Consider the following 23,741-nt stretch of genomic DNA (forward strand, 5'->3'; position numbering starts at 1 on the left):
GTCACACATGGGACACTTTAGTAAGTAAGAATTGTTGTAGTTATATTGTAAAACTTACAAACGCTGCTTGGAGTGGTGAATGGAGAATCCCTACGAGTAGAAACGCTACGGACGGCTAGAAGACAGAACAGCATTTCTACTTCCAGTTCAAAGTTTTTAAACAGCAGGAATTCACCCAGCTAGTTGCACCTGCAGTGAGCGAACTCGTCCAAAAGATGGCGTTTTAGTACAAACAATAAAACATCTTCTCAGTGTATTTGCTTGTTTTTTTATTATGGCCGTCAACGAAGAAAAATCGATAAAAAAATTCTAAATTTCAATCGTGAAACCCATTCTCTATGTTGCTTCTAAACCAGTGTGATTGGAACCAAGGACACAACGGCAGTGACTAGGGTGGCGCAAGCGGGGATCGAACCTGGAACCCTCAAGGTGCTGGCCGCTCTACCAACTGAGTGCTTAATATGTAAAACATGCTTGACAATGTATAAAAAAAAACAGTGCAAAGTATGAAAATATAAACCCAGAGAAACCTATTCCCTGCATGTTTAGTGCCAGGAAGATACAGCTGTGCTCTAAAGGGCGAGCACGGCTAAGGTGCTTCACATTGTTCTGAGTCGAGTGTGTTTTATACCATCCTTTGCTTTATTCAGTTTACTGTTATCATGAAATGTTCTGTTAGAAAAACATTTTGTGTGTTTGCTTTTATTGTGAAAAGGGGGTGTAAAAAAGGGGATAGAAAGAGAACAAATGGAAGAAAGAGGGGGAAATTGTAAGGACAAGAGGGGGATAAGACGGAGAGACAACAACAACAACAACAACAGAACAGTATCAGCAAATAGGATATGTACAAATATGATAGTAAAAGTGATATCAAAGAAGCAGTTAGTGAAATAAATAATACAGAAATGACAATGAGCATTTTTACACTACAAATGGAGCAATACAGATACCAATAGAAATATCACTATTGATAATGAACAATACCAATAATTGACCTCTATTATCAACAATACAGTTGTTCAAATGCAACAATACATATACTGTACGCAATGATAACTTGAGATACGAAAGAATGCAGAAAAATGGAGGGGAAGAAAGAGAAGCAACCTACATTAACCTTGTAGATTGTTATAGTAACAATAGGTTAAGCTTTGTCAGAGTGCCATGTGTTACCCAGTTTACTCTACGGCGGGGGTCGGCAACCCGCCGCTCTAGAGCCGCATACAGCTCTTTAGCGCCGCCCTAGTGGCTCTCTGGAGATTTTTCAAAAATGTATGAAGAATGGAAAAAGATGAGGGGGAAAAAAATCTATTTTTTTGTTTTAATATGGTTTCTGTAGGAGGACAAACATGACACAAACCTCCGTAATTGTTATAAATCACACTGTTTGTATTAAACATGCTTCACTGATTCCAGTATTTGGCGAGCGCCGTTTTGTCCTACTTATTTTGGCGGTCCTTGAACTCACCGTATAGTTTGTTTACATGTAGAACTTTCTCCGACTTTCTAGGACGTGTTTTACGCCACTTCTTTTTCTGTCTCATTTTGTCCACCACACTTTTAACGTTGTGCATGAATGCACAAAGGTGAGTTTTGTTGATGTTATTGACTTGTGTGGAGTGCTAATCGGGCATATTTGGTCACTGCATGACTGCAAGCTAATCGATGCTAACATGCTATTTAGGCTAGCGATATGTACATATTGCATCATCATGCCTCATTTGTAGTTTTTTTTTTAGGTCATTTAGTTTCCTTCAAGTCCTCTTAATTAAATTTATATCTCATGATACATGTAATATGGCTTTTAATTTTTTGTGGCTCCAGACAGATTTGTTTTTGTATTTTTGGTCCAATATGGCTCTTTCAACATTTTGGGTTGCCGACCCCTGCCCTAGGGCAACAACGTTAATATATGTTTGATGAAACCTGATGATATGCATGAGTGTATGTATGTATATGTACATGTATGTGTATATGTATGTTTGTACAGTGAATGTATATGTACATGTATGTGTATATGTATGTTTGTACAGTGAATGTATATGTACATGTATGTGTATATGTATGTTTGTAATACATAATACATATTGTTAACAGTATGGATCCAGTTCTAGCCTCTAGTAGTTGTGGATCTAAGGAAGTAGAACCTAGAAATGGAAGTTGGGCTCCAACAGGCCACGTAATTTCACCACAGAAGTGACATGGAAACAGGGGTTCAGAACATTCAGATGAGGCCAGCTGTACATTTAGCATGCATACGTCTTAATTATCTGTCTTCTTCTCCCCCTGCACGCCTCGCCTCGACTTTGTCGGCTAATTGGCTCGTTATCTCTTGTTTCCAGGACGACAACTCCATGTTTTTCCAGTTCGGTCCGTCCATCGAGCAGCAGGCCTCCGTCATGTTGAACATCATGGAGGAGTACGACTGGTACATCTTCTCCATCGTCACCACCTACTACCCCGGCTACCAGGACTTTGTCAACAAGGTACTCCAACTGGAGCCATGTGCTTCGAGGGGAACTGCATGGGGGGGGTTTGATTGATCATTGACAGTCTTTAAGCAAGACAAGGACACATTTGTTTCTCTTTTTATAAGCATTCTAAATCGTAAATAAACGCTAACAAAAGTCAGCTAACAATGCAGCTAATGAGAGTACACTATTGTGCCCATAAAGTCCTCTAAAAATCACCAACAATACTCCATTTAACTGAATATTAACAAGTATTAGGGAATATATAAACATCCCTTCAGTCTTTATCCCAGTGAGAGCAGACATTGTACAGTAAGTGATTGTTTAATTATGTTTGTATATTTTGTTTAGCACTTAGCAATACTGCTACATGATGCTTAGTGTTTGACTAAAGCTGCATCTGTTTAGCACACAGCTTCTAAAACTTGTAGATCGTCTTCCTTATATTCAGGCTCAAAAATAGAAGTTTCTGGATAATTGTTTGTCCTAAAGTAGTCTTTGTTGTCTCTCATCAAGTCCGCCATGATTAGTAGTCTTGTTGTTGTTGAAGGGAAAAGTGAACATAATATGCCGCCGTATGCTTAAAATGAGTAAAATATGTAAATATTACATGTCATTATGAATGTTACTAGATACTACATATATACTTACATCATGTATATATTACATGTTATTATGAATGTTACTAGATACTACATATATACTTACATCATGTATATATTACATGTTATTATGAATGTTACTACATGACATATATACTTACATCATGTATATATTACATGTTATTATGAATGTTACTACATGACATATATACTTACATCATGTATATATTACATGTTATTATGAATGTTACTACATGACATATATACTTACATCATGTATGTATTACATATTATTATGAATGTTACTACATGACATATATACTTACATCATGTATATATTACATGTTATTATGAATGTTACTACATGACATATATACTTACATCATGTATATATTACATGTTATTATGAATGTTACTACATTACTTATATACTTACATCATGTATATATTACCTGTTATTATGAATGTTACTACATGACATATATACTTACATCATGTATATATTACATGTTATTATGAATGTTACTACATGACATATATACTTACATCATGTATATATTACCTGTTATTATGAATGTTACTACATTACTTATATACTTACATCATGTATATATTACATGTTATTATGAATGTTACTACATGACATATATACTTACATCATGTATATATTACATGTTATTATGAATGTTACTATATGACATATATACTTACATCATGTATATATTACATGTTATTATGAATGTTACTAGATACTACATATATACTTACATCATGTATATATTACATGTTATTATGAATGTTACTACATGACATATATACTTACATCATGTATATATTACATGTTATTATGAATGTTACTAGATACTACATATATACTTACATCATGTATATATTACATGTTATTATGAATGTTACTACATGACATATATACTTACATCATGTATATATTACCTGTTATTATGAATGTTACTACATTACTTATATACTTACATCATGTATATATTACATGTTATTATGAATGTTACTACATGACATATATACTTACATCATGTATATATTACATGTTATTATGAATGTTACTACATGACATATATACTTACATCATGTATATATTACCTGTTATTATGAATGTTACTACATTACTTATATACTTACATCATGTATATATTACATGTTATTATGAATGTTACTACATGACATATATACTTACATCATGTATATATTACATGTTATTATGAATGTTACTATATGACATATATACTTACATCATGTATATATTACATGTTATTATGAATGTTACTAGATACTACATATATACTTACATCATGTATATATTACATGTTATTATGAATGTTACTACATGACATATATACTTACATCATGTATATATTACATGTTATTATGAATGTTACTAGATACTACATATATACTTACATCATGTATATATTACATGTTATTATGAATGTTACTACATGACATATATACTTACATCATGTATATATTACCTGTTATTATGAATGTTACTACATTACTTATATACTTACATCATGTATATATTACATGTTATTATGAATGTTACTACATGACATATATACTTACATCATGTATATATTACATGTTATTATGAATGTTACTACATGACATATATACTTACATCATGTATATATTACCTGTTATTATGAATGTTACTACATTACTTATATACTTACATCATGTATATATTACATGTTATTATGAATGTTACTACATGACATATATACTTACATCATGTATATATTACATGTTATTATGAATGTTACTACATGACATATATACTTACATCATGTATATATTACATGTTATTATGAATGTTAGTACATGACATATATACTTACATCATGTATATATTACATGTTATTATGAATGTTACTACATGACATATATACTTACATCATGTATATATTACATGTTATTATGAATGTTACTACATGACATATATACTTACATCATGTATATATTACATGTTATTATGAATGTTACTACATGACATATATACTTACATCATGTATATATTACATGTTATTATGAATGTTACTACATGACATATATACTTACATCATGTATATATTACATATTATTATGAATGTTACTACATGACATATATACTTACATCATGTATATATTACATGTTATTATGAATGTTACTACATGACATATATACTTACATCATGTATATATTACATGTTATTATGAATGTTACTAGATACTACATATATACTTACATCATGTATATATTACATGTTATTATGAATGTTACTACATTACATATATACTTACATCATGTATATATTACATGTTATTATGAATGTTACTACATGACATATATACTTACATCATGTATATATTACATGTTATTATGAATGTTACTACATGACATATATACTTACATCATGTATATATTACATGTTATTATGAATGTTACTACATGACATATATACTTACATCATGTATATATTACATGCTATTATGAATGTTACTACATGACATATATACTTACATCATGTATATATTACATGTTATTATGAATGTTACTACATGACATATATACTTACATCATGTATATATTACATGTTATTATGAATGTTACTAGATACTACATATATACTTACATCATGTATATATTACATGTTATTATGAGTGTTACTACATTACTTATATACTTACATCATGTATATATTACATGTTATTATGAATGTTACTACATGACATATATACTTACATCATGTATATATTACCTGTTATTATGAATGTTACTACATTACTTATATACGTACATCATGTATATATTACATGTTATTATGAATGTTACTACATGACATATATACTTACATCATGTATATATTACATGTTATTATGAATGTTACTACATGACATATATACTTACATCATGTATATATTACATGTTATTATGAATGTTACTACATTACTTATATACTTACATCATGTATATATTACATGTTATTATGAATGTTACTACATGACATATATACTTACATCATGTATATATTACATGTTATTATGAATGTTACTACATGACATATATACTTACATCATGTATATATTACATGTTATTATGAATGTTTCTACATTACTTATATACTTACATCATGTATATATTACATGTTATTATGAATGTTACTACATGACATATATACTTACATCATGTATATATTACATATTATGAATGTTACTAGATACTACATATATACTTACATCATGTATATATTACATGTTATTATGAATGTTACTACATTACATATATTTACCGTAATTTCCGGACTATAAGCCGCTACTTTTTCCCCTCGTTCTGGTCCCTGCGGCTTATACAAGGGTGCGGCTTATATACGGCCTGTTCTTCTCCGACACCGACGAAGAGGATTTCGGTGGTTTTAGTACACAGGAGGAAGACGATGACACAATGATTAAAGACTGACTTTTCATATACCGGTAGGCTGGTTATTTTGATAACGTACAGGCGAGCACTTTGTATTACTTTGCACCGTTGTATTATTTGTACTCTGCACGAATGCTGTTCGCCATGTCAAAGATGTGAACGTTTGATTGAATGATTGAAAGATTTATTGTTAATAAATGGGACGCTTCGCGTTCCCAAACAGTCATTTCTGTCCCAACAATCCCCTCCGTGGTAGCAGGAACCCCTATATACTACGCTAATTACACATCAAAACCCTGCGGCTTATAGTCGGGTGCGGCTTATATATGGAGCAATCTGTATTTTCCCCTAAATTTAGCTGGTGCGGCTTATAGTCAGGTGCGGCTTATAGTCCAGAAATTACGGTACTTACATCATGTATATATTACATGTTATTATGAATGTTACTAGATACTACATATATACTTACATCATGTATATATTACATGTTATTATGAATGTTACTACATTACATATATATACTTACATCATGTATATATTACATGTTATTATGAATGTTTCTACATTATTTATATACTTACATCATGTATATATTACATGTTATTATGAATGTTACTACATGACATATATACTTACATCATGTATATATTACATGTTATTATGAATGTTACTACATTACTTATATACTTACAGTGTGTATATAACAAATAATGGATGTTTTTAAGCAGAATAGAGCATTTTCGATTCACACCATTGTGAGCTGACTTTTGCTAGCGTTTATTTATGATTTAGAATGCACAAAAGCTATAAAAAAAAACATGTGTTCTTGTTTTACATAAGGAGTGTGAATGATAGGCAAACTTACCAAAAACCCAGACCTAGTTGAATTTAAAGAGGGATATTATATCATAGAGCATTGTCATCTAATATATTCACTTTTGCACATTAGCTGTTATTATCTCTCACTTTGTGAGACGTTACAGAAGGACTTTCACTTCATATCCGTTTCCCTGCTAATATTCCTCACTTGATGTGCAGGTGACATGATAAAATGGTGCCCACAAAAGAAGTAAGGAGTGGAGGACCAGCTTTTCTTTGTTCGGACGGTAATTTCACGCTTTAAAAAAAGATAAGGTTGGCGGACTGCGATGCAAATGGGCCGCCTGTTCCATATTCTGATTGCTTTAATGGAAAAAGCAGAGCAGCTGAACATTTCTCGGTGATTGCAGCCGCTCACAGAGGACGACGCTCCTTATCTGATACTCCCAGAACAAAGCCACACTTACTTTTGCTTTAAAAGGGAGGAAAATCCAACTTTGACTCTACTGTGTAAAAGATGATAAAACCGTTAATAAAGAACCGTAAACATTTGCAAAAAATGGAGGCCATTAACAAACATTACAGATTTGGATCAATATCTGTATTTATGTAATTACCATATTTTTACAGACTGTATAGCGCATTTATAGCCACACCCACTACATTTTAGAAGAAAACAAAATGTTAATTAATTTTTATTTACATACCTTAATTGTTTCCAAATGAAGCAATATAGTATCTGTTAGTCTACAAAATAACATGGCTTTTTCCCCATTTGGTGGAAGATTACCGTATTTTTCAGACTACAAAGCATACTGGTATATAAAACGCACCCACTAAATTTTTGAAATACTTTTTCCATATAGTAGCTGCACCGATATATGCACCTGATATATACTTTGTGAAATGAGGTATTTACACAGAAATATTCTGTAAATGTTTATTTACATACCTTAATTGTTTAGCAAATGAAGCAATGTAGTATATGTTAGTCTACAAAATAACATGTTTTGTTTTGTTTTCCCATTTGGTGGAAGATTACCGTATTTTTCAGACTACAAAGCATACTGGTCTATAAAACGCACAAACTAAATTTTAAAAGGAATTTTTTTCCAATATATTTGCCGCGCCGGACTATAAGTCACAGATATATACTTTGTGAAATGAGGTATTTACACAGAGATATTCTGTAAATGTTTATTTACATACCTTAATTGTTTCTAAATGTAGCAATGTAGTATCTGTTAGTCTACAAAATAACATGTTTTTTATTTTCCCATTTAATAATAATAATAATAATAATAATGGATTAGATTTATATAGCGCTTTTCTAGACACTCAAAGCGCTTCACAGAGAAGTGAGAACCCATCATTCATTTTTACAACTCATTCATTCATCATTCATTCTCCGGTGTGAGCGGCACCGGGGGCAAGGGTGAAGTGTCCTGCCCAAGGACACAACGGCAGCGATTTTTTGGATGGTAAGAGGCGGGGAGCGAACCTGCAACCCTCAGGTTTCTGGCAAGGCCGCTCTACCCACTACGCCAAGCCGCCCCATTTGGTGAAAGATTACCGTATTTTTCAGACTACAAAGCATACTGGTTTATAAAACGCACCCACTTAATTTAAGAAGGACTTTTTCCATATATTAGTCGCACCGGACTATAAGTGGCAGATATATACTTTGTGAAATGAGGTATTTACACAGAGATATTCTGTAAATATTTAGTTACATACCTTAATTGTTTCCAAATGAAGAAATGTAGTATCTTTTAGTCTACAAAATAATATGTTTAAAAAAAAAAAAAAAAAAGATTCCATTTGGTGGAAGAATACCGTATTTTTCAGACTACGAAGCATACTGGTATATAAAACGCACCCACTTAATTTAAGAAGGACTTTTTCCATATATTAGTCGCACTGGACTATAAGTGGCAGATGTATACTTTGTGAAATGAGGTATATACACAGAGATATTCTGTAAATGTTTATTTACATACCTTAATTGTTTCCAAATGAAGCAATGTAGTATCTTTTAGTCTACAAAATAACAGGTATTTACGCACCCACTAAATTTTAGAAGGACTTTTTCCATGTATTAGCCGCACCGGACTATAAGTCACAGATATATACTTTGTGAAATGAGGTATTTACCCAAAGATATTTTGTAAATGTTTATTTACATGCTTTAATTGTTTCCAAATGAAGCAATGTAGTATCTTTTAGTCTACAAAATAACAGTTGGTTTTTTTTCCCATTTGGTGGAAGATTACCGTATTTTTCAGACTACAAAGCATACTGGTTTATAAAACGCACAAACTAAATTTTAAAAGGAATTTTTTTCCAATATATTTGCCGCGCCGGACTATAAGTGGCAGATATATACTTTGTGAAATGAGGTATTTACACAGAGATATTCTGTAAATGTTTATTTACATACCTTAATTGTTTCTAAATGTAGCAATGTAGTATCTGTTAGTCTACAAAATAACATGTTTTTTATTTTCCCATTTGGTGAAAGATTACCGTATTTTTCAGACTACGAAGCATATTGGTTTATAAAACGCACCCACTTAATTTAAGAAGGACTTTTTCCATATATTAGTCGCACCGGACTATAAGTGGCAGATATATACTTTGTGAAATGAGGTATTTACACTGAGATATTCTGTAAATGTTTATTTACATACCTTAATTGTTTCCAAATGAAGCAATGTAGTATCTGTTAGTCTACAAAATAAAATGTTTTGTTTTGTTTTCCCATTTGGTGAAAGATTACCGTATTTTTCAGACTACAAAGCATACTGGTTTATAAAACGCACCCACTTAATTTAAGAAGGACTTTTTCCATATATTAGTCGCACCGGACTATAAGTGGCAGATATATACTTTGTGAAATGAGGTATTTACACTGAGATATTCTGTAAATGTTTATTTACATACCTTAAAGGCCTACTGAAACCCACTACTACCGACCACGCAGTCTGATAGTTTATATATCAATGATGAAATCTTAACATTATAACACATGCCAATACGGCCGGGTTAACTTATAAAGTGACATTTTAAATTTGCCGCTAAACTTCCGGTTCGAAACGCCTCTGAGGATGACGTATGCGTGTGACGTAGCCCGGCGAACACGGGTATGCCTTCCACATTGAAGCCGATACGAAAAAGCTCTGTTTTCATTTCATAATTCCACAGTATTCTGGACATCTGTGTTCGTGAATCTGTTTCAATCATGTTCATTGCATTATGGAGAAGGAAGCCAAGCAAGCAAAGAAGAAAGTTGTCGGTGCGAAATGGACGTATTTTTCGAACGTAGTCAGCCACAACAGTACACAGCCGGCGCTTCTTTGTTTACATTCCCGAAAGATGCAGTCAAGATAGAAGAACTCGGATAACAGAGACTCTAACCAGGAGGACTTTTGATTTGGATACACAGACGCCTGTAGAGAACTGGGACAACACAGACTCTTACCAGGATTACTTTGATTTGGATGACAAAGACGCAGACGTGCTACTGTGAGTATGCAGCTTTGGCTTTTTTTTGCGTATGTACGTAACTTTTTTAAAATATATAAGCTTTATGAACCTTGGGTTAGGTGAACGGTCTTTTGGGCTGAGTGATTGTGTGTGTTGATCATGTGTTTGAATTGTATTGGCGTGTTCTATGGAGCTAGGAGCTAGCAGAGGAGCTAGGAGCTAGCATAACACGTACCGTACCGTACGTGCGCGTCACGTACGTAACTTTTTAAAAATATATAAGCTTTATGAACCTTGGGTTAGGTGAACGGTCTTTTGGGCTGAGTGATTGTGTGTGTTGATCAGGTGTTTGAATTGTATTGGCGTGTTCTATGGAGCTAGGAGCTAGCAGAGGAGCTAGGAGCTAGCATAACAAACACGCAGGTGTTATTATGCAGGATTAATTTGTGGCATATTAAATATAAGCCTGGTTGTGTTGTGGCTAATAGAGTATATATATGTCTTGTGTTTATTTACTGTTGTAGTCATTCCCAGCTGAATATCAGGTACCGTGAGTATGCAGCCTTGGCTGCTAAACATTCGATAACTTGACCGTATGTGCGCGTCACGTACGTAACTTTTTAAAAATATATAAGCTTTATGAACCTTGGGTTAGGTAAACGGTCTTTTGGGCTGAGTGATTGTGTGTGTTGATCAGGTGTTTGAATTGTATTGGCGTGTTCTATGGAGCTAGGAGCTAGCAGAGGAGCTAGGAGCTAGCATAACAAACACGCAGGTGTTTTTATGCAGGATTAATTTGTGTCATATTAAATATAAGCCTGGTTGTGTTGTGGCTAATAGAGTATATATATGTCTTGTGTTTATTTACTGTTGTAGTCATTCCCAGCTGAATATCAGGTCACCCCCGGCTCTCACAGCATCTTCCCTATCTGAATAGCTTCAACTCCCCACTAGTCCTTCACTTGCACTTTACTCATCCACAAATCTTTCATCCTCGCTCAAATTAATGGGGAAATTGTCGCTTTCTCGGTCCGAATCTCTCTCACTTCATGCGGCCATCATTGTAAACAATAGGGAACTTTGCGTATATGTTCAACTGACTACGTCACGCTACTTCCGGTAGGGGCAAGCCTTTTTTTTATCAGATACCAAAAGTTGCAATCTTTATCGTCGTTGTTCTATACTAAATCCTTTCAGCAAAAATATGGCAATATCGCGAAATGATCAAGTATGACACATAGAATAGATCTGCTATCCCCGTTTAAATAAAAAAAATTCATTTCAGTAGGCCTTTAATTGTTTCCAAATGAAGCAATGTAGTATATGTTAGTCTACAAAATAACATGTTTTGTTTTGTTTTCCCATTTGGTGGAAGATTACCATATTTTTCAGACTACAAAGCGTACTGGTATATAAAACGCACAAACTAAATTTTAAAAGGAATTTTTTTCCAATATATTTGCCGCGCCGGACTATAAGTGGCAAATATATACTTTGTGAAATGAGGTATTTACACAGAGATATTCTGTATATGTTTATTTACATACCTTAATTGTTTCTAAATGTAGTAATGTAGTATCTGTTAGTCTACAAAATAACATGTTTTTTATTTTCCCATTTGGTGAAAGATTACCGTATTTTTCAGACTACAAAGCATACTGGTATATAAAACGCACCCACTAAATTTTAGAAATACTTTTTCCATATAGTAGCTGCACCGATATATGCACCTGATATATACTTTGTGAAATGAGGTATTTACACAGAAATATTCTGTAAATGTTTATTTACATACCTTAATTGTTTAGCAAATGAAGCAATGTAGTATCTGTTAGTGTGCAAAATAACATGTTTTTTTTCCCCATTTGGGGGAAGATTACCGTATTTTTCAGACTAAAAAGCATATTGGTATATAAAACGCACAAACTAAATTTTAGAAGGAATTTTTTTCCAATATATTTGCCGCACCGGACTATAAGTGGCAGATGTATACTTTGTGAAATGAGGTATTTACATAGATATTCTGTATATGTTTATTTACATACCTTAATTGTTTCTAAATGTAGCAATGTAGTATCTGTTAGTCTACAAAATAACATGTTTTTTATTTTCCCATTTGGTGAAAGATTACCGTATTTTTCATACTACAAAGCATACTGGTTTATAAAACGCACCCACTTAATTTAAGAAGGACTTTTCCCATATATTAGTCGCACCGGACTATAAGTGGCAGATATATACTTTGTGAAATGAGGTATTTACACAGAGATATTCTGTAAATGTTTATTTACATACCTTAATTGTTTCCAAATGAAGAAATGTTGTATCTGTTAGTCTACAAAATAACATGTTTAAAAAAAAAAAGATTCCATTTGGTGGAAGAATACCGTATTTTTCAGACTACAAAGCATACTGGTATATAAAACGCACCCACTTAATTTAAGAAGGACTTTTCCCATATATTAGCCGCACCGGACTATAAGTGGCAGATATATATGTTGTGAAATGAGGTATTTACACAGAGATATTCTGTAAATGTTTATTTACATACCTTAATTGTTTCTAAATGTAGCAATGTAGTATCTTTTAGTCTACAAAATACTTTTTTTTATTTTTTTCCCATTTGGTGGAAAATTACCATATTTTTCAGACTACAAAGCATATTGGTATATAAAACGCACCCACTGAATTTTAGAAGGACTTTTTCCATATATAAGCCGCACCGGACTATAAGTGGCAGATATATATGTTGTGAGATGAGTTATTTACACAGAAATATTCTGTAAATGTTTATTTACATACCTTAATTGTTTCCAAACGGTGTCTGTAACAGGGCAGTAAAACGGCTGATCAAACAAAACAGAAGTCATGGTCATGGACCCACTAGTTGCGCAAGCTAGCTCTCCAATCAGCTAAACAGACTCAATAACTCCACGGTTTGTGAAAGTGAAACAATACAAAAAGAAGCACAGAATTTTTTTTACACAGAATTTTTACACATTGATTTTTTTTGTTTTTTACACAGAATTTTTATATGCTGAATTTTTTTGACACTGAATTCTTATACACTGATTTTTTTAGCACTGAATTTTTTTTACACTGAAATTTTATATGCTGAATTTTTTGACACTGAATTTTTCAGCACTGAATTTTTTTTACACATTGATTTTTTTATACTGAATTTTTATACACGTACGTTTTTTTTACACAGAATTTTTATATGCTGAATTTTTTTGACACTGAATTCTTATACACTGATTTTTTTAGCACTGAATTTTCTTTACACTGAAATTTTATATGCTGAATTTTTTGACACTGAATTTTTCAGCACTGAATTTTTTTTACACTGAATTTTTACACATTGATTTTTTATACTGAATTTTTATATGCTGAATTTTTTTACACTGAATTTTTCAGCACTGAATTTTTTTACAATGAATTTTTTTACACTGAATTTGTATACATTGATTTTTTTATACTGAATTTTTATACACGTAAGTTTTTTTTACACTGAATTTTTTTCCATGAAATTGTCAGCACAAATTGATGTAAAAATAAAAAATCAGTTCACAAAATTCAAATGCAAAAAAATCAGTTACTTCAATTCATCCATCCATCCATTTTCTACCGCTTGTCCCTTTCAATTCAGTGTAAAAAAAAAGCTTCCGTAATAAAGACAGAAATCCGCCTCCATAAGCACACGTGTGCTCAGTAGCAACTTCCTACCGGTAGCACATGTTCTCAGCAATCAGCATCCGGTGATGTTCCTGGTTCTGAGCGTACCTCCTTCCGGTCCTTCCCAGGTCCGCAGCACCATTGACAACAGCTTTGTGGGCTGGGAGCTGGAGGAAGTCCTCCTGCTGGACATGTCCGTGGACGACGGAGACTCCAAGATCCAGAACCAGCTGAAGAAACTGCAGAGTCCGGTCATCCTGCTCTACTGCACCAAGGAGGAGGCCGCCACCATCTTCGAGGTAGCTCACTCCGTGGGCCTCACAGGGTACGGCTTCACCTGGATCATACCCTCGCTGGTGGCCGGAGACGTGGACAACGTGCCCGCCGTTTTCCCCACAGGTACGCACCCACACCTCACCCACTCTTAGTCACAGACCACTTGTGCTAGACTACAGCCCCACTCCCACACAGCAGCACTTTCAAACTTAGGACTGCTAAATACCATATCTATACTGGTGAATACCATATCTATACTGGTGAATACCATATCTATACTGGTTAATACCATATCTATACTGGTAAATACCATATCTATACTGGTAAATACCATATCTATACTGGTAAATACTATATCTATACTGGTAAATACCATATCTATACAGTTAAAAACCATATATATACTGGTAAATACCATATCTATACTGGTAAATACCATATATATACTGGTAAATACCATATCTATACAGGTAAATACCATATCTATACGGGTAAAATCCATATCTATACTGCTAAAAACCAGATCTATACTGGTTAAAAACATATCTATACTGGTTAAAACCATATCTATACTGGTAAAATCCATATCTATACTGCTAAAACCCATATCTATACTGGTAAAAACCATATCTATACTGGTAAAAAAAAAACATATCTATGCTGGTAAAAAACATATCTATACTGGTAAAAAACATATCTATACTAGTAAAAAACATATATATACTGGTAAAAACCATATCTATACTGGTAAAAAACATATCTATACTTGTAAAAAACATATCTATACTAGTAAAAAAACACATCTATACTCGTAAAAAGCATATCTGTACTGGTAAATACCATATCTATACTGGTAAAAAACATATCTATACTGGTAAAAAAAACATATTTATACCGGTAAAAGCCATATCTATACTGGTAAAAAACATATCTATACTGGTAAAAACCATATCTATACTGGTAAATACCATATTTATACTGGTAAATACCATATATCTATACTGGTAAAATCCATATCTATACTGGTAAATACCATATTTATACTGGTAAATACCATGTATACTGGTAAAAACCATATCTATACTGGTAAAAAAAACATCTATACTGGTAAAAACCATACTGGTAAAAACCATATCTATACTGGTAAATACCATATCTATACTGGTAAATATCATATCTATACTGGTGAATACTATATCTATACTGGTAAATACCATATCTATACTGGTAAATACCATATCTATACTGGTGAATACCATATCTATACTGGTGAATACCATATCTATGCTGGTAAATACCATGTCTATACTGGTGAATACCATATCTATACTGGTAAAAACCATATCTATACTGGTAAATAACATATCTATACTGGTAAAAAAACATATCTATACTGGTAAATACCATATCTATACTGGTAAATACTATATCTATACTGGTAAATACCATATCTATGCGGGTAAAAACCATATCTATGCAGGTAAAAACCATATCTATACTGGTAAATACCATATCTATACTGGTGAATACCATATCTATACTGGTGAATACCATATCTATACTGGTAAATACCATATCTATACTGGTAAATACCATATCTATACTGGTAAATACTATATCTATACAGGTAAATACCATATCTATACGGGTAAAATCCATATCTATACTGCTAAAAACCAGATCTATACTGGTAAAAAACATATCTATACTGGTAAAAAAAACATATCTATACTAGTAAAAAACATATATATACTGGTAAAAACCATATCTATACTGGTAAAAAACATATGTATACTTGTAAAAACATATCTATACTAGTAAAAAAACACATCTATACTCGTAAAAACCATATCTGTACTGGTAAATACCATATCTATACTGGTAAAAGCCATATCTATACTGGTAAAAAAACATATTTATACCGGTAAAAGCCATATCTATACTGGTAGAAAACATATCTATACTGGTAAAAACCATATCTATACTGGTAAATACCATATTTATACTGGTAAATACCATATATCTATACTGGTAAAATCCATATCTATACTGGTAAATACCATATTTATACTGGTAAATACCATATATACTGGTAAAAACCATATCTATACTGGTAAAAAAAACACATCTATACTGGTAAAAACCATATCTATACTAGTAAAAAACATATCTATACTAATAAAAACCATATCTAAACTGGTAAAAACATATCTATACTAGTAAAAACCATATCTATACTAATAAAAACCATATCTATACTGGTAAAAACCATATCTATACTGGTAAAAAAAACATATCTATATTGGTAAAAAACATATCTATACTAGTAAAAACCATATATATACTAATAAAAACCATATCTATACTGGTAAAAAAACATATTTATACTGGTAAAAACCATATATATACTGGTAAATACCATATCTATACTGGTTAATACCATATCTATACTGGTAAAAACCATATCTATAAAATGCGCCATAACAAGAATATAGAGAAAAATAAATGTGAACATTTTCAGGACTTATGCAGATCCCAAATACACATCAGCAGGTACCAGAAGGTAAGACAAGTTAGTTTAGCACAATATCGGGAAACTAAACGCCAGATTATATGTCTGCTAATAGGTGCCATTTTGGGTCCTTATACACACACCATAATAATACTGTATGTTGAAGCACAGTACGTCTGACTATGGTATCTGTAATGCTCCGGCAATCCATCAAGCGGTGTGACTTCCAAAGTCGTTCTAAAACATTTTGACAGATTTTTGAGCGCTGTGTGTAATGTTCTATATTCTCAATGGAACATGTGTCGTTTACTGGCGGCATTTATCGAACAGGCGTCAACTCGCAGTCCGCACGTATCTCTTATGTGTGACTGGTCACACTTATCATTACACCATCTACCAAATTAATTAGCTGCACCGGGTTATGAGGCGCACTGACCACTTTTGAGAAAATGAAAGATTTGAAGTGCGCCTTATAGTCTGAAAAATACGGTAAAAGTTTGTGGGGCCCCGCCCAAAACAAACCTCCACCACAGCAACAATTTCACGACATATTCCTCTCCTTTCACGCAGGGCTCATCTCTGTGTCGTACGACGAGTGGGATTACAACATCGAGGCCAGGGTGCGCGACGCGGTCGCCGTCATCGCCACGGCAACATCCACCATGATTCTGGACCGGGGGCCCCACACCTTGTCGAAGTCCAGCTGCGTCGGCACCCCCGACAAGAAGACCGGCCACTCCAAAGAAATACTCAGGTCAGACGCTTTTAACGTTTCTATGAAAATGTCATGATCCGTGGTCCGGATCATGTTTTGTTACGTTCTGTTGGTTTTGGACTCCCTTAGTTCCTGTTTGTGCACCTCTGGTTGTTTTGAATCCCGCAGTAAGCTGCGACCCCCCGCACGTAACAGGAAGAAGCCAGCCGTGGAGCAGGAACCGGAACTTGCCTCGGCGCCGGAACAGGTTCCGGTAGCTTGCCTTGGTACAGGAACTAGAACTGGAGCTGGCCTCAGCGCAGGTACAGGAACTGGAGTTTGCCTTGGCACAGGTACAGGAACTGGACCTGGCCTTGGCGCAGGTACAGGAACTGGGGTTCGCCTTGGCACAGGTACAGGAACTGGAGCTGGCCTTGGCGCAGGTACAGGAACTGGAGCTGGCCTTGGCGCAGGTACAGGAACTGGAGCTGGCCTCGACGCAGGTACAGGAACTGGGGTTCGCCTTGGCGCAGGTACAGGAATTGGAGCTGGCCTTGGCGCAGGTACAGGAACTGGAGTTCGCCTCGGCGCCAGTTTCAGTTCCTGTTCCAGTTCCTGTACCTGCGCCGAGGCAAACTCCAGTTCCTGTACCTGCGCCGAGGCCAGCTCCAGTTCCTGTACCAGTTCCAGTTCCTGTACCAAGGTTATCTCCAGTACCTGTTCCTGTGCCGAGGCAAGTTCCGGTTCCTGCTCCACGGCTGGCTTCTTCCTGTTACGTGCGGGGGGTCGCAGCTTACTGCGGGATTCAAAACAACCAGAGGTGCACAAACAGGAACTAGGGGAGTCCAAAACTAACAGAACATAGCAAAACATGATCCGGTTCACGCGGACCATGACACAAAAAGTGATTGTTTCGCCAAATCTCCGCCAAAGATGCAAAAGTGTGTCGGGTTGTTTTAGAAGCGGCGTGCGGAGGAACCTGCGCAACCCAAAATTACACGTGAAAACAAGAGACATTAACACTGACATTTTTATGCATAATTTTTTTTTGTTTACACTGAATTTGTATACACAATTTGAAAACTTGTCGTGAAAAATATGTCGTGAGAACTTCCATTCTTGGTTGCTGAGAAGCGACGATGACGAGTACTAGAGTAGTACGCTGTACCGGTACTAATCAAGTACTAACAGATTCAAAAAGCCTTTGAAAAGTACCGGTACTTTTTTTTTTTTTGTCATGGACATGATGACGCACGTGACTCTGACTACATTTATAAATAATGTTGATGTATATGTTTCCTAAATAAACTGTTAATTTAATTAAAGTGCAAATAAAAATACCAATTCACCACTTTAGTCATAATTTTTGCACTTGAGCATAAAGGCTACACAACCAATTTCCACTCATTTTAAAGAAAGTTAGCCTATAGAAAATCATATTAATAATAGTTAACTGACTTTTACACTTGAGTGACACGTCAAAAATGTCAAATATTACTTAGCCATTAACACTGACATTTTTATACTTTTTTTTTTTTTTTTTTACACTGAATTTGTATACACAATTTGAAAACTTGTAGCGAAAATGTGTCGTGAAAACTTTCAATCTTGGTTGCTAAGAAGCGACGACGACGAGTCCTCCTTTCACGGTAATGCGCCTTTTCCACTGCACCGAATACTTTTGATGTATATAAACTGTCAATTAAATTAAAGTGCAAACAAAAATACCAATTCTCCACTTTAGTCATAATTTTTGCACTTGAGCATAAAGGCTACACAACCAATTTCCACTCATTTTAAAGAATGTTAGCCTATAAAAAAATCATACTAATAATAGTTAACTGACTTTTACACTTGAGTGACAGGTCAAAAATGTCAAATATTACTTAGAACTTGACCTCTTTAGTCAGTGGTGGCCCCGGTTTAACTTTCTTTTGTTGGGGCTTAGTGACCATAAACAATATAAATAATAACCATTGTTAAACTGTTTTATATTAAAATGACTGAAAAAAACATGACTGATAACTTGAGTCTGATAAACTCACGGACTGACCGGTTCCAGCTCGCTAGCTTAAATGCTAACATGAAAACAAGAGCCATTAACGTCTTTCCCGCATTACTGTCTGAGCTGCTAAGATATGTAATTGTGCACATTGAACCTGCGAGCTGTGATGTCTACACTCCGAGGAATACCAGACAAAAGGTTTTTTCACGGTGCGTTCAAGGACCGCTGAACGGCGTAGGACGCCACGACGTCCACCGGAAATAATAAATAATAATAACAGATTTAAATTATTTTTTTTACGCATTTTTCATTGAAACAAATCTTAAAGTGCCACAGTACAAACCAATATTTACAACAACAAAATACTAAGACAAAAACACGCATTAAAAACACTAAACATGCAAAATAGTGGCTTTTTTTTTTAACAATGTGTCTATTTACTTTAGTTATTTAAAAAAAAAAAACTTGTCACATAATAATAGTATACAATCTACTGCAGCGTGTTTTCTTTAGTTAGAAGTTGAATTCTTGTAGGCTGAAATGTGAACATTTGTACTGACACACATGACAGCACATGATATTAATGTTCTTTTTTACTACTTTTTAAAGAAGGTTGCTCCCATTTGGTTGAGTTTTTTCTTGCCCTGATGTGGGATCTGAGTCCCTGTCGTTGTGGTTTATGCAGCCCTTTGAGACATTTGTGATTAAGGGCTATTTAAGTCAACTTTGATTGATTGATTGATTGAAGTTGTAGTTTCCATGCTCTGTAATGTGACTGTTGGTTATACGCAGTGTGCCTCTCGTACACTAGGGGGCGATTGTGGTCACTTCAGCTTGTTTAGCTATGTGGGAATGTACAAAAACCAGAAGCAGTGAAGTTGTCACGTTGTGTAAATGGTAGATAAAACGAGAATACAACAAATCCTTTTCAACTTATATTCAATTGAATAGACTGCAAAGACAAGATATTTCATGTTCACACTGAGAAAATTCATCTTTTTTTGCAAATAATCATGAACTTAGAATCTAATGGCAGCAACACATTTCAAAATAGGCATTTTTACCAGTGTGTTACATGGCCTTTCCTTTTAACAACACTCAGTAAAGGTTTGGGAAGTGAGGAGACACATTTTTGAAGTGGAATTCTTTCCCATTCTTGCTTGATGTACAGCTTAAGTTGTTCAACAGTCTCCCTTCTCATATTTTAGCCTTCACACATTTTCAATGTCTGGACTACAGGCAGGCCAGTCTAGTACCCGCACTCTTTTACTACGAAGCCACGTTGATGTAACACGTGGCTTGGCATCGTTTTGCTGAAATAAGCAGGGGCGTCCATGGTAACGTTGCTTGGATGGCAACATATGTTGCTCCAAAAGCTGTATGTACCTTTCAGCATTAATGGTGCCTTCACAGATGTGTAAGTTACCCATGTCTTGGGCACTAATACACCCCCATACCATCACACATGCTGCCTTTTACACTTTGCGCCTAGAACAATCCGGATGGTTCTTTTCCTCTTTGGTCCGGAGGACATGATGTCCACAGTTTCCAAAAACAATTTGAAATGTGGACTCGTCAGACCACAGAACACTTTTCCACTTTGCATCAGTCCATCTTAGATGAGCTCGGGCCCAGCGAAGCCGGCGGCATTTCTGGGTGTTGTTGATAAATGGCTTTGGCTTTGCATAGTAGAGTTTTAACTTGCACTTACAGATGTAGCGACCAACTGTAGTTACTGACAGTGGTTTTTCTGAAGTGTTCCTGAGCCCGTGTGGTGATATCCTTTACGCACTGATGTGGCGTTTTGATGCAGCACCGCCTGAAGGGATCGAAGGTCACGGGCATTCAATGTTGGTTTTCGGCCTTGCCGCTTACGTGCAGTGATTTCTCCAGATTCTCTGAACCTTTTGATGATATTACGGACCGTAGATGGCGAGCATTCCTCAAGTTTCTCAGTCTTTTTTGCCACTTGTGCCAGCTTTTAAACATGTTGCAGGTAGGGCTGCAACAACTAATCGATTAAAATCGATTATTAAAATAGTTGCCGATTAATTTAGTCATCGATTCTTTGGATGTATTTTTTAATTTTATTTTTATTTTTATTTTTTTATTTTTTTTAAATAAACCTTTATTTATAAGCGGCAACATTTACAAACAGCTGAGAAACAATAATCAAAATAAGTATGGTGCCAGTATGCTGTTTTTTTTCCAATAAAATACTGGATAGGATAGAAATGTAGTTTGTCTCTTTTATCCGATTATTAATTGATTAATCGAAGTAATAATCGACAGATTAATCGATTATCAAATTAATCGTTAGTTGCAGGCATCAAATTCCAAATGAGCTAATATTTGAAAAAAAATAACAAAGTTTACCAGTTCGAACGTCAAGTTTCTTGTCTTTGCAGTCTATTCAATGATATATAAGTTAAAAAGGAAATAAGTACTTCTCACTGTTATTTGCCGTTTTTGGTCATGTTTTAATGTGTTTAAATGACACTTGTGGTTATTAGGAACATCAAAAACAAAAAGATGGCTATTTTAGTCGACTGCTTGAGGAGTTTTCTGTTGTCTCAAACAGAAAAAGGGTCTCCTTTGGGAACATCGTGACACTTATTTAAACAAGTAGCTTTCTATTTTATCGTACACTTTAAAAAAAAAACGCTGACCTATTTCGGCTTCCACTTGTTTGGCGGGAACAGTCCTTCAGGTGGAATGCCAGGCTGCGTTTGATTGGTCGAACACAGTCATGTGACCAATGAACACGTCTTTGCAAGGCTTGATTAAAAGGTTATGAATCATTGTAATTAGAGATGTCCGATAATATCGGTCGGCCGATAAATGCGTTAAAATGTAATATCGGAAATTATCGGTATCGGTTTTTTTATTATCAGTATCATTTTTTTTTTTTAGCTTTTTAGTTTTTTGTTTTTTTTATTAAATCCACATAAAAAACACAAGATACACTTACAATTAGTGCACCAACCCAAAAAACCTCCCTCCCCCATTCACACTCATTCACACAAAAGGGTTGTTTCTTTCTGTTATTAATATTCTGCTTCCTACATTATATATCAATATATATCAATACAGTCTGCAAGGGATACAGTCCGTAAGCACACATGGTTGTGCGTGCTGCTGGTCCACTAATAGTACTAACCTTTAACACTTCATTTTACTCATTTTCATTCATTACTAGTTTCTATGTAACTGTTTTTGTATTGTTTTACTTTCTTTTTTATTCAAGAAAATGTTTTTAATTTATTTATCTTATTTTATTTTATTAATATTTAAAAAGGACCTTATCTTCACCATACCTGGTTGTCCAAATTAGGCATAATAATTAGAGATGTCCGATATTATCGGCCGATAAATGCTTTAAAATGTAATATCGAAAATTATCGGTATCGTTTTTTTTATTATCAGTATCAGGTTTTTTTTGAGGTTTTTTTGTTTGTTTTTTTTATTAAATCCACATAAAAAACACAAGATACACTTACAATTAGTGCACCAACCCAAAAAACCTCCCTCCCCCATTTACACTCATTCACACAAAAGGGTTGTTTCTTTCTGTTATTAATATTCTGCTTCCTACATTATATATCAATATATATCAATACAGTCTGCAAGGGATACAGTCCGTAAGCACACATGATTGTGCGTGCTGCTGCTGGTCCACTAATAGTACTAACCTTTAACACTTCATTTTACTCATTTTCATTCATTACTAGTTTCTATGTAACTGTTTTTATATTGTTTTACTTTCTT

The 23,741-nt window shown here is 34.2% G+C and overlaps 1 protein-coding gene across 9 annotated transcripts in view; it reads left to right on the forward strand.

Annotated features, from left to right (window-relative positions):
* grin2bb (glutamate receptor, ionotropic, N-methyl D-aspartate 2B, genome duplicate b) overlaps window positions 1-23,741 on the forward strand; it is a 267,893-nt gene that overhangs the window by 156,870 nt on the left and 87,282 nt on the right. For all 9 annotated transcript variants that reach the window (XM_062027310.1, XM_062027306.1, XM_062027314.1 and 6 more), the window contains 3 exons: window positions 2,343-2,486; window positions 14,615-14,885; window positions 17,845-18,028. In XM_062027310.1, coding sequence (XP_061883294.1) covers window positions 2,343-2,486; window positions 14,615-14,885; window positions 17,845-18,028 — 599 coding nt within the window. The remainder of the gene's footprint in view (window positions 1-2,342; window positions 2,487-14,614; window positions 14,886-17,844; window positions 18,029-23,741) is intronic.

Source organism: Entelurus aequoreus, linkage group LG18 (genome assembly GCF_033978785.1).
Source record: "Entelurus aequoreus isolate RoL-2023_Sb linkage group LG18, RoL_Eaeq_v1.1, whole genome shotgun sequence".
In the NCBI taxonomy this organism is placed as follows: Eukaryota; Metazoa; Chordata; class Actinopteri; order Syngnathiformes; family Syngnathidae; genus Entelurus; species Entelurus aequoreus.